Source organism: Moschus berezovskii, chromosome 22, assembly GCF_049115385.1.
Source record: "Moschus berezovskii isolate FMDL1 chromosome 22, NW_MosBer_1.0, whole genome shotgun sequence".
NCBI lineage: Eukaryota > Metazoa > Chordata > Mammalia > Artiodactyla > Moschidae > Moschus > Moschus berezovskii.
Genome location: NC_142481.1, coordinates 55,613,823 through 55,627,013, shown reverse-complemented (window position 1 = coordinate 55,627,013; position 13,191 = coordinate 55,613,823). Strand labels below are relative to the sequence as shown.

The window sequence follows — 13,191 nt, the reverse complement described above, 5'->3', positions numbered from 1 at the left end:
CATAATTGCTGGTCCCTCTGGAAGTTCTCACTCCACCTTGCAAGGGACCTGGGGCAGGCAGGTCGATCCCCTCCCGCTGCCTCAGTTTCTTTCTCAGCCCGCGGAGGCGCGGTCCCGACGCTGGCCCGCCCCGGGGGAGGGAGCACGCGGCGCCCCGGGTGCTCCGAGCGGCTGGCGGCGCTGGGCCCGCCTCGGGGCCGGGGGTGGGGCGGGCCGGGGCGCGGGGGGCGGCCCCGGAGGAGTCACGTGGCGCGCGGCCGCGGCCGAAAGAGAAGTAGCAGCGCCCGCGTCGGAGGGCGTGCGCTGCAGGGAGTGCCCGGAGCCCGGACGGCGGGCGGCTGCGCGCGGGACCCCGGAGCAGGGACCCGGCCAGGGGCGCGGCCAGGTGAGTGGCCGGGTCGGGCGGGGGCGCCCGAGGGCGCCCGGGGGGCGTGCGCCCGGGGGACGCGCGCCCGGAAAGCCGCGTCCAGGGCGGGGGTCCTGCGCGGGGCGCAGCTGGCGCGGGCAGGGGTGGGGCGCGCCTCCCGGCCCCCCGCTCGCTGTGCCCAGCGTCCGGGCGGGGACGGCCACTTCCTCAGCCCGGGCCGGCGCCACTCCGTCGGTTGATGCCCCGGGGCAGCCCGGCTTTGAATGGGAACCGGAGGAAGCGGCGCGGCTTGCGGTCGGGGGTTCGCGCGAGCCCCGGAGTTCTAGGCTCCGGTGGCCTGGGGGTCCCGCGTGGGGTCGGGCGTGTTTCCTGGCTACCTCTGTGCCCAGGGTTTGTGGACTCCAGGCGCAGGCCGGCCTCTGGCACTGCCCTGCACCACACAGGTGGTTGCGGGTGGGTGGGTGGCCAGCGATACCGAGGAAGGCGCAGCCCCTCCCCTTGAGAGATTGGAGAGTTTTCGGGGATCCAGGGTTCCCTGTCCCGCCCCACAGTGGTGTGCATAATTATGTTTGTGCGACTGTGCGTTTTCCTGGTTATGTTGTGGAATCGCGGAGAGGTGGTTACCCTCATAGCGGAAGAATTCGAAGGAAAGACGAGGCCGGTGTGCACCCCGGGGCGGGCGGTTGGCAGCTGGATTCCAGAGGAGGCCTGGGATGGCTCTTCTAGCGCCCTAATCTTGAACTAGAGTAAGAAAGTGTGGGGTGGGAGGGTGCGTGGGGGCGACGCGCACGGGAAACAGGTGGCCTTGTCAGTCAACGTAATTAGAATTTCGGTTCCAGCTGTGTAACCTTAGGCACATTGAAGACTCTCTGAGCCCCAGTTTCTTCCCCTGGATACTTGGGCCACCCAGGCCTACATCCCAGCGTTATATGCAGAGCTGGGGCTTCTCTGCCACTTCTTGACCCTCTGGTTAAGGGCCCTGCGTGGGAGCCCCGGCCAGCATCCGCAGCTACAGCCTTGCAGGCTATCTTTAGTCCCTGGCCGTCCCAGGCAGTTCTCCTTATTACAGAGACGAATGCTGTGTGTGTACCACTGCAGGGTTCCCTGATGCTCAAATTGCCTAATGATACCCGCCCCCTTCCCCCCAAGCTTGTGAAACTCCTCTGGAGGAAGCAAAGCCAGGACCCCCATAAATAGCCCTTGGGCTGAGTGGCGTTGGTGGAAAATTGAAAATGAGAAAACTTTTGAAACCATGTCTTCACTTAGAAAACTAAAAACTCAAAGCAGAAAAGCTCATCTATTATGTTAGCCCTTAAATCAGTCATAAGCCACTGGTCAGACCCTTTACCTTCTCCCACTCTCCAAAAATAACCATTCCTCCTATTTTTATAAGCAGACATCCTTTTTTAAAAAAATCATTTAAAAATTAATTTATTTTAATTGGAGGCTAATTACTTTACAATATTGTAGTGGTTTTTGCCATACATTGACATGAATCAGCCATGGGTATACATGTGTCCCCCATCCTGAACCCACCTCCCACCTCCCTCCCCATCCCATCCCTTAGGGTCATCCCAGTGCATCGGCCCTGAGCGCCCTGTCTCATGCATTGAACCTGGACTGATGATCTATTTCACATATGGCACCAGACAGCCTCTTTAAACATGTAATAATATTTATTAGTTTGCATCTCTTTTTCATCTGCCTCACAAACCTTTCCAGATCACAGACTTGTAAATCTTCCTTCTTTTCAGTAGCTACTGAACATTCTTTAATGTGGGCTTCCCTGGTAAGGAATCTGCCTGCCAATTCATGAGACATGAGTTTGATCCCTGAATCAGGAGGATCCTCAGGAGATGGAAATGGCAACCCACTCTAGTATTACTGTTTGTGAAATCCCATGGACAGAGGAACCTGGCGGGCTACAGCCTGTGGGATCATAAAAGAGTCAGATGCGACTGAGCAGCTAAACAACAATTCTTTAACCTGTGTGTCCTGTCATGTAAGGGATACCCCCCACCCCAACCCATTCATGAGCAGCTGAATTGTTTCTTTTTCTTTCCTCTTACAAACATTTTTGTGCATTTTCCTGCACAACGCTGGATCAAAGCAGATGCATGTTTTACATTTTAATAGATGCTTGCAGGTTGCCCTAAAAAAATAAAGTGGAACTAAGGCACACCCATACCTTCCATGGCTGACCCTGCGGAGTTCCTCAGGTGAGAATATGAATCACCCTGTTTCTGCAGGTGGGTGTGACATGTAGCGATAACACCCCTCCTGCCCTCAGAGGGGCTGTCACCTCTCAGGGATGCAACTGTGCTGGCAGTCCAAGAGAATTGTCTTGTGGGATTTTGTATGAAATCCTGCCCTGCTCTGACATGTGCAGAGAACCTTGAAGAGAAGAAAACTCTCCTGTTTCCTGGTTCTGGGTCCTTGCATTATTTTTTTTCTAAGTCTTTACTGGAATATAGTTGACTTAAAAATGTTGTGTTAGTTTCTGCTGTACAGCAAAGTGAATCAATTATATAGATATATATGTATTATGGGTGCTCAGTCACTTCTGTTATCTCGACTCTTTGCCACTGTATGGACTGCCAGGCTCTTCTGTTCATGGGATTTTCCGTGGCAAGAACACTGGAGTGGGTTGCCATGCCCTCCTCCAGGGTATCTCCCTGACCCAGGGATCGAAGCCATGTCTCTTGCATTGCAGGCTGATTCTTTACAGTTGAGCCACTGAGGAAGCCCATATATATATACATATATTTACTCTTTTTTAGATTCTTTCCCATATAGGTCATTACAGAGTGTTGAGTAGAGTTCCCTGAGCTATGAGGTAGGTCCTTATTAGTTACCTCCTCTGTGTATAGTAGCGCGTATGTGTCCATACCAGTCTCAATCTGTGCTCCCCTTTCGCCCAGGAACCATAAGTTTGTTTTCTACATCTGTGACTCTTTATTTGCTTTGTAGATGACTTCATCTGTACCTTATTCCACATATAAACGATGTCATATGATAATTTGTCTTTCCCAGAAGTTTATTTCAAAGAGAAGAACATGGAAAGTAGGATCTTATTAAATCTCAGCCTCATTTGTATTTAACACCATAAGTCATTTTATCAAATTACCCAGGGAGGATGAGAAACAGGAACAAAAAAGGGACCTATTTCATTTTTTTTTTTTGAAAGCAAAAGCAAAATAGAAATTGCCGGTGATGGCTAGTGTCCTTGGAGACCTTGCCTTAGTTGCTGAAGCATTGAACCCTGAAAGCCCAGGTTGGGAGCTGGTGGATTTTGGTGGTTGACTGCAGGGATCTTGTGGCCATGAGGGTGCTTTCCTGGTTCTTAGAGAAGGACATGAGAGACTTGATGTTCATGGTTGAGCCGGTCCACTGGGCTTCTGAATGGGGAGCGACCAGAATCCTGGGAAGGTTAGTCCAGGGCCCTCCCAGAGTCAGAAAGAGCTGAGGGCCCTGGTGCTTCCAGGTCGGCTGGTTTAAGTGGCCGTGTTGTGAGAGGGGGTGTGTTTCCTATTTGCGCCCTGCTGCACCTGGGAGTGGGGAACTCGAGAGCTGTGCCCTGCTTCTGACACTTTGCAGCTGTGTGACCTTGGATGAGTCCTTTGACCTCTCTGCGCGGTTACTCTCTGACCAGGTTGTGAATTCCAGGAGAGGGTGGCCAAAGGAGCAGGGGCATGGGATTCAGACCCGGCTTCCCATCCTGATGTTGCCACATGTCTCCGTGACCTTGATCACGTGATTTCACCTCCCAGGCCTTGCGTTTGCAGCTCCAGTGTTTCTGAGATAAATGAGATGAACCTGATATGGCAGGTGCAGGCACCCGGAGGGCCAACAAACAGCAGGTTTTCCAGAGTGGAGACTGGCCTCAGGCCCCTCGCTTGTCCCCTGACCTGGAATAGGGGGTGGTGAGGCTGGAGGCTCGGATCAGGCAGGGTTCCTGCACACCCTTGGCGCCCGGGCTTTTGTTTCAGCCAGTTCCTTGGACTAGAGCACCGTCCCCTCCCACTTCATCTCTTTTAAAGATTGGATTCAGATGCCATCTTCCCCTGGAAGATTCCTCTGAGCACTGTTAAGTTCCCAGCCTCATCTTAGACTCAGTTGGGGACCCCTTCCTGCTGCTCCCTCGAGAGCCCCCATGTCTCTGCTTCTGCAGAATCATGGAGCTGACGTTGCCTAATGGGTGGAGAGCAGGTGTAATTCACGACTTTATTGCTGGCTGTCAGCACACCTGGGAGGTGCCCCTGGCTCTGGGGGGAGGGGGAGGGGGACGGGGGCAAAGGACAGGGCCTGGGCCTCACCCCTCGTTTGCGTGCGAGTCTACTGTGCCTGTCGTCGAGCTGACCCTTGGTTAACGCTTTGATCAGCTGGCTGATTAATATCATCGGAGGCCCTGCTAGATGCTGTTTTTTTTGTTGTTCAGTCACTAAGTCGTGTCCAACTCTCTGACCCCGTGGACTGCAGCACACCAGGCGTCCCTGTCCTTCACCATCTCCCGGAGTTGGCTCAAACTCACGTCCATTGAGTTGGTGATGCCGTCCAATGTTCTTATCCTCTGCCATCCCCTTCTCCCCTGTCCTCAATCTTTCCCAGCATCAGGGTCTTTTCCAGTGACTTGGCTCTTTGCATCAGGTGGTCAGAGTATTGGGAGCTTCAGCATCAGTCTTTCCAGTGGATATTCAGGCTCGATTTCCTGTAGGATTGACTAGGGGCTGTACAAACATTGTGGGGTCTAGTCCATCCAGAGCCCCTCGAGGGTGGTGTTATTCTCATTATGCAGCTGGAACAGCTGAGACCCTGATTTTGAGCAGCTTGGCACAGAGGCTGTGGGGAGGCCCAGGCTGCCCAGGCTGAACACCCGGCTTCTCTGCAAAGTAGAACTGTGGGAGCCTAAAGGGGTTTGGAGGTGGGGACAAGATAAGAAAGATACAGGGATAGAGACGCAGGTGTTGAGAGTGGCTTGTGGACATGGGGGAGGAAGGGCAGGGTGGGATGCACTGAGAGACGCTGACATGTGCACACCCTGCCATGTGTGAAATAACAGCTCGTGGGAAGCTGCTGCAGAGCACAGGGGGCTGAGCTTTGTGCCCTGTGATGACCTTGAGGGGTGGGACGGAAGTCCCAAAGGGAACGGATATACGGTATAGTACGTGTGTGCCTGCTCAGTCGTGGCTGACTGTGCGACCCCATGGACTGCAGCCTGCCAGGCTCCTCTGTCCGTGGGATTTCCCAGGCAAGAATACCGGGGTGGGTTGCCACTTCCTTCTGCAGTGTGTGGCACGTATAGCTGATTCACTTTGTTGTACAGCAGAAGCTTACACAACCTTGTAAAGCAGTTGTACTCCTATATATATATGTATAAAGACTGAGTGGGGAAGGGGGAAAAAGCTACAGGAAACAGTGGACGGTAACAGGAGCTAAACCTGAACGGCACTGACTGTGAATCTTTGTTTTGAGGGCCGAGATACACTATCTGGTTTAATCTGCAGAAGAACCTTCAACCTTCCTTGAAGGAGAATCCTTCATCTGCTTTGAATTCAGCCCTGGGGGTGTAGTGACTTGGGGTAGGGGCTGCGGTCAAGTCCCTTCAGAGCGAGGGCCCCTGGATCTTCGGACACTTGGGGGGCAGGATGTGGGGGGGGTAGGGTTGTGCAGAGTGTAGCTCTGGGAGCGACCTGAGTTCACTCTTACTCTCTGTTTGTGTGTCTTTATGGGCCGCGTCGGGTCTTCTTTGCTTTGCTCGCGCTTTGTCTGGTTGTGGCTGGTGGGGGCCCCCCTTCATTACACTGCCTCTGGGCTTCTCGCTGCCGCGGCTTCTCTGGTTGCAGAGCACGGGCTCTGGGCATGTGGGCTTCAGTAGCTGTGGTGCGCAGGCTCAGTTGCTCTGCGGTGTGTGGAGTCTTCCCGGACCAGGGGTTGAACCTGTGTCCTCTCTGCTGGCAGGTGGAGTCTTATCCACTGCACCACCAGGGAAGCTCCTCTCTTGTTTTTTTTTTTTAATTCATTTATTTTTAATTGGAGGATAATTGCTTTATAATATTGTGTTGGCTTCTGCCATACATCAACATGAATCAGCCATAGGTATGCCTGTGTCCCTTTCCACTCTTCTTCTTAAAGCATCCTTTTTGTTCCTGGTCTGAGAGTTCACTCCAGGGTCTGGGGTGGGAGCAGGTGACCAGAGTGACCCACGTGTATAAGATCCCTGGAGGGAGCAGGGAAGCAGGGAGACCCACTGCTTTCTGGGTTTGCTGGTGGGCTAGAGGTGGGTGTGAGAGGAGCCAGACAAGGGAGGCTCTGAGATCTGGGGCCCAGGCACCTCTCTGGGAAGCTCTGACTGTTCAGGAGGATGAGGGGTGACCAGGGACACCCCCGGAAGCTGAGCCACACACCAGGTGCTTCGCTGGTGGCTTCCTGACTGTCCTGGTCAGAGTGGGGCTGCCAGGGGTCACGCAGCCTGCCCAGGGCCACACAGTCAGCGGGATCCTCCACGCTGGGGGGCTAGGCCCTGCTGTTTTCTGCCATTCTGCTCCATTTCCATGCAGAGGTCTCCACGGACCCATTTGGGAGGTTTTTTCTCCTATTCCTGGCTCCACTCGGGAAGTAAAGGGGTGGTTAGAAGTCTCTGGGTGGGGTGTCGGGGCTGGGGACAGGAGCCAACCTGGGCTTCTTTGGCTATTCAAATATTCTACAGCATAAAAGTGCGTGGGGAGGGAGAGGTGGTGGCCAGGTTGGGGTGATTTGGTTATTCAAAGCCGGGCTAACGGTTGGGTAACTGAGGTCAAGGGCTCCACCCACACCTTGCTTCCATTTAAACGTCTGAGCGGCTGGTGAGCCCCCCTGCCACCAGTGCCTTCTCCCCAAGCTCATCCTGACGGGATTTTGGCTTCTGAAGCTTCCTCCTGTTAACCGAAGCCTGCTCAGTTAACTGAAACCAGTTCCCCCTTGCTTCCTCCCTCCAGCCTCCTCATTCACCCCTTCCTCCTCGCCTCCCCCCACCGGGGAGCAGACGAGCAGCATGGCCAACGTGGACACCCTCCCAGAGTACGAGAAGAGTCAGATCAAGCGGGCCCTGGAGCTGGGCACCGTCATGACCGTGTTCAGCTTCCGCAAGTCCACCCCGGAGCGGAGGACCGTCCAGGTGATCATGGAGACGCGGCAGGTGGCCTGGAGCAAGACGGCCGACAAGATCGAGGGCTTCCGTGAGTACCTTTCACCTCCCTGCCCGGGGCAGTGGGCCCCGCAGCTGTCGTTGGTTCGACACCTTCTGAAAATGAAAAGTGGCGTCGCTTTGTCTGGGTGTCTGACGGGGTTTGGAGCAGGTGGGGGACGTCAGCCAGGAAAGCCCTGGTGAAGGAGCAGAGGCATGCGGAGGCCAGCTTGGAAATGACCTCCAGACAGCTTGCCTGGGCTGCTGGGGACCGTTCGGTCTGCGTTGATGGTCAAGCCGTCTGCCCTCTTGAGGGCTCATTGGCCAGAGCTTGTGGAAAGTCATCACTTGGTAGCCAGATGTGTGTTTTAGTGCAGACAGCAGAGCGAGAGGCCTGTGCTTTACTCCATGTGGACAGAGCACATCGCTGAGTGTGTGGAGCCCTCCAGTGAAGCTTTGCTCCGAGTGGAGGCGGCTTCTTTTTTCCTTCCCCCTTACACTGGGCAGTGGGTTCAGATCCTTAAGTTCCCAAGGCCCCTTTTTCACTCAGAGTCCAGAGTCTTAAGCAATGTACAGTTGCAGAGACTTGCTTTAATAAGTTTTTATTGACTTCTTTTAAATTGAGAAATTAAAGCATGCACTTGGGGGAAAAATCAGACAATTCATAAATAAATGTCTGTCTTCCCCAGTCCCACCCCAGGCTCCAGAGGCCAGCTCCTGCCCAGGTTCTGTGGTCTTCCAGTTGTATTCTGTGCTTGTGTGATGTGTCTGTTGTTTTTTTACACAAATGAGTACCTACTGCATGTACTTCTGCACTTTGATTTCTTTTTTAAATGTAATAGTTTTCATTAAAAAAAAATTCATTTACTTCTTTATTTTTGGCTGTGCTGGGTCTTCGGTGCTGCACGGACCTTTCTCTAGCCCTGGCGAGCTGGGGCCACTCCCTCGCCGTGGTGTGCAGCCTTCTCCTTGCAGTGGCTACCCTTGCTGAGGATCACAGGCTCTGGGGCGTGGGCTTCAGTAGTTGTGGCTCCCCCGGCTCTAGAGCAGAGGCTGTATAGTTATGGTGCATGGGCTTAGTTGCTCCAAGGCACGTGGGATCTTCCTGGATCAGAGATTAAATCTGTGTCTCCTGCACCGGCAGGCAGATTCTTTACCACTGAGCTGCCAGGGGAAGCCCCCTAATAGTTAACCATTGAGGTGGTTTCTTATCAGCATATTGATCTGCCTTTTTCTTTCATCGCCACATAGCATTCTGGCTACAGTGTGATAGTTTAACCCCTAGAGATGGACGCTTTGGGTTTTTCCAGTCATTTGCTATTAGCTGTAGCAACTATGCATGGATTCTTCTCTTTTTTTTTGCTAGCAGCTTTATGGAGATACAATTCACATACCTTATAATTCATCCATTCACGGATTGGTATATTCCCAGATATGTGCAGCCACCACAGTTTTAGAACATTTCATCACCCCTAAGAGAAACCCTGTACCCGCCAGCCATCCATCTGGTCCTCCTCCACCTCTCCTGCCCTAAGCAACCTTTCATCTCCTTTCCATTTCCCTGTTCTGGACACTTCCTATAAAAGAAATCACACAGTATGTGTCCTTTTGCGACTGGCTTCTTCACTTAACAGAGTGTTTCCCACGTTTTCATGATCCATCCGTGTTGTGTGTGTCTCAGGACTTCATTCCTTTATGTGGCCGGGTAATATTCCTCTCTACAAAAGTCCACAGTTTGTTGACCCATTCATCTGTTAATGGAAATTTGGGTTGTTTGCTCTTTTTGGCTGGTTTGAATCCTGCCGCTGTGAGCTTTCCTGAATGATTTTTTGTGCGGCTGTGTGTTTTCATTTCTCCTGGGTGTATGCCCAGGGGTAGGGCTGCACCTCAGCCAATGCAGTAATCTTGTTTGATTATTTTAGGAACCTTCCACCCCCCAGACTGTTTCCCAAGTGGCTGCACTATTTTACATTTCCACCAGCTGTGTGTGGGGGTCACCTTTGCATTATTGTTTCATGCATGCATGTTGGGTTTATCTGAAGGGTAGCATCCTCCATGTGTAATTTCTGAGTTAGAGGGCATGGGGTATTTTTAACTTTAAAGGACGGTTGGATCACATCCCGCAGAAGTTCCTGAGGTGTTGGGGGCCCCTCTAGTTCCCCACATCACCCACGCTGCCATGGGGTTCTGAACTTGGCAGTTCACAGGTGTACTCCGATAGCACGACATGGCTCTTTGTTTGGTCTTTTTTATCATGAGTGAGACTAAGTAGCTTCCCAAAAGGTTTCTCCTGACTTTGGAGCCAAGATGACCTCCAACAGCCCTGAGCCAGAGGGCCTGCTTTGAAAGTGCCCATGTCTGGAGGCCGCTGGCGTTCCCCCCGATTTTGTTTACATTGGCCTCACGATCTCCCAGGTGACTTGGAGACCTGTGGCAGCTGGGGCGGGGGTGGGGGCCTGCAGGGGCAGGACGGTCCCAACAGTAAACACAGGTGTCCCACTGTACTGAGAGTGGATGGCCGGGCCCGTGTCGGCCAGCTGGCTGAGCGCCAGAAACACCTGCTGAGGGGGCATTTGAAGGTGTGCAGGCCTCTGGAGCATTCTCTTGACGGTTCTGATGGTTGTGAGACAGGATTTTGCCTCCTGATGTCCACACACCATGGTTCTCCCTCGTTACTCGCTAAGAGCAGTTCCTCCTCCTCCTTGGGGTGGCTGAGGATGACTGTCATTTACCAGGTTGGTTTGGATTCAGTATTTTAATGAGCTCCCCAGGTGATCCTGGTAGCTAGCCAGGTTTGGTAGGTACTGTGCTAGCGACTCCCTCCTCCACCCCCGCCCCGTCCTCCCACTCTCCATCCTCCCACCCCCTGTCCTCCCACCCCTCGTCCTCCCACCCTCCATCCTCCCAACCCCCACCGCCGTCCTCCCATTCTCTGTCCTCCCACCCCCATCCTCCCAGCCCCCACCCCCGTCCTCCCACCCCCCCAGCCCCCACCCCCCGTCCTCCCACCCCCCCAGCCCCCACCCCCATCCTCCCACCCTCCGTCCTCCCACCCCCCCATCCTCCCAGCCCCCACCCTCGTCCTCCCACCCCCCCCAGCCCCCATCCCTGTCCTCCCACCCTCTGTCCTCCCACCCCCCGTCCTCCCAGCCCCACCCCCTTCCTCCCACCCCCCGTCCTCCCACCCCCCACCCTCCCCTCCTTCCAGCCTTCCTTCTTTCTTTCCACCAGTAGCTTCCCTCTCTCCTTCCATCTATCCATATTTGAATGTCTGCTCTGCCAGGCACTATTCTAGGTGCTGGAGATACGGCAGTAATTGAATTAGACTCCATTCCTCACAGAGCCTGCATTGTTGGATTAGGTACAAGCAGCGTGGAGCCTGACTCCAGCAGGGTTTGATGAGCTTGGCCACGTGAGTGTGGGCACGTTCCATCCCCTTGCCGAGGTCCGGTTCTCCTGTCTGCAGAACGGGGACGGTATTGGTGTCCACGCGCAGTGTCACAGCTGCAAATGAACGGATGAGTCGCCGGATGAGAAGGCTGAGCACGTGTGCAGCCCTGGGCCGGTGCGAACTGCTGCTTTTGCTTTAGCCTTCGTTGCGGGTGACGGGCGGTGGCCAGCCTGTCTGGGGCAGCAGAGTCTTGCTTAGGTGTTTGGACTTTCGCTGGAGAGCAGCAGGGCTGCACTGAAGGGCTTTCAGATGAGGGGTGGCATGAACACCTTTGTGTTGTGAACTGCATTGGCGCACCTGTGTGAGATGGCTGTGTCGTGGCGTTTGTGAAGTGACACAGAAGCTGATTTGGGGGTAAAGTGCTTTAAAAAGGTGCTTCCTTTGAGCCCTGGACCGGGCCACTCAGCGCCTCATTTCCAGCCTCTTGCTATAGAGGTGGTGTCCTGGGGGGCCCCGGCTGTAGTGTTGCCTTAGGGGTCTGAGTTAGCAGGAGCCTGTGGGATCTGCAGAAGACAACGCCCGTGTGTGGTTCTGGGGTCATTGGCAGGTGGCCTCTGAGCTCTGGACAGGTGTCACGGCCTCTCCCTGTGCACAGCAGTGAGTGGTTCTCAGCCGGGCGATCCCATCCCACCCGTGCGGGGGCATTTGGCAATGCCTGGAGATGCTTTTAGTCCTGGTTATTTGGAGGGGGTTGCTTCTGGCATCTAGCAGGTTGAGGCCAGGGGCACTGCTAAACATCTTACAATGCACAGGACAGGCCCCACCCCAAATAATTATCCAGTATAAAATGATAAGAGATCAGTGGTGCCAAGGTTAGAAACCCTGGCCGAGGGACTTCCCTGGTGGTCCGATGGCTGAGACTCTGCACTTCAGTGCAGGGATTGTTTAGTTGCTAAGCTGTGTCCAACTCCTTTGCAAACCTATGGACTGTAGCCTACCAGGCTCCTCTGTCCTTGGGATTTTCCAGGCAAAAATACCCGAGTGGATTGCCATTTCCTTCTTCAGGGGATCTTCCCGACCCAGGGATCGAACCCACATCTCCTGAGTCCGCTGCATTGGCAGGCAGATTCTTTACCACTAAGCCACCTGGGAAGCACAACTCCTGGTCAGGGAACTATATCCCACGTGCCACAACTGAGACCTGGCACAGCCATATAAAACAAAAATATTAAAAAGGAAGAAAAAGCGTATTTCTTCCTTAAAAAAAAATTAAGAAACCCTGGTCTGAAGTCGTGTGTTTGCTTTGCTTAGAACTGTAAAATGTCACTGGATATATTAGGATTCCCCCTTGGACCGTGTCATGACGGAGCTGTTCTGAGTGTAGTGCCATGCCCATATTTGCCATCACACCGGGCCCCCAGTTCTGCTAAGAGAGAGGAGGAAGGATGGGGTCCCTGTCCTGGAGGAAACAGGTGAAACCCCACAGACAGGAGCCTGGCGGGCTTTAGTCCACGGGGTGGCAAGAGAGTCAGACATGACTTAGTCGCTGAACAACAGCAACAACAGCTAGGTGAGTCTTCTCTCTGTGGCCTGGACTGAGGTGGTACTCGACTGGCATGACCCCTGGTCTGAAAGTTTCCAGAATCTTTGCTCCTGTGTCTGGTGCTATGGTGATGATGGCCGGTAGCCCGGGCTCAGCTGAAAATGTTGGCTGAGCACCTCCACGTGGCGGTCCCAGGGTCGTCGGGCTCCTTACGCGGTGCCTGGTGTCCCCCCGGGATGTGTGTTCCAAGAGTCACAGGGCTTCTTGTGACCTAGCCCGAGAAAGTCACCTGTTCAGGTCCGCGGGGCCAGCTCAGGTTCAAAGAATGCGGAATCTCCTCTTGGAGAAGGGGAGACCTTCCCAGGTGGGGAGAAAGTTGACAGCAGCCACCTTGGTGCCAGACGACCATGAGGGTCCAGACTCAGTTCAGACCCCCGCTGCACACCTCCTAGGAGCTGTGTGATCCGAGGCCGGTTTGCTTGATCTGTCTGTGCCTCAGTTTCTCTATTGGTCAAGTGAGATGACAATAGTTTCTATCAATGAGATAAAGGGTGAGAAGCAAGTGGATTTTATTTAAGTACTTTTTTGTATGTATTTACGTATTTTATCTGTATATAAAAGGTTCATATTTTAAACAGTAGGAGTCCCAAGGCCTGGCTTCTGACAAAGAAGATGAACTTCAGCCGACACTCACGTCTTGGCCATCATTCTCCTGTTGACTTTCTGAG

The 13,191-nt window shown here is 53.8% G+C and overlaps 1 protein-coding gene across 2 annotated transcripts in view; it reads left to right on the top strand.

Moving 5' to 3' along the window:
- Positions 1-268: 268 nt before the first annotated feature.
- PLCG2 (phospholipase C gamma 2) overlaps positions 269-13,191 on the top strand; it is a 154,683-nt gene continuing 141,760 nt past the window's right edge. For both annotated transcript variants that reach the window (XR_016035956.1, XM_055413059.2), the window contains exons 1-2: positions 269-385; positions 7,342-7,581. Coding sequence is in view for 1 of the 2 variants with exons in the window: in XM_055413059.2 (XP_055269034.2) it covers positions 7,398-7,581 (184 nt within the window). In the remaining variant the exon portion in view is untranslated. The remainder of the gene's footprint in view (positions 386-7,341; positions 7,582-13,191) is intronic.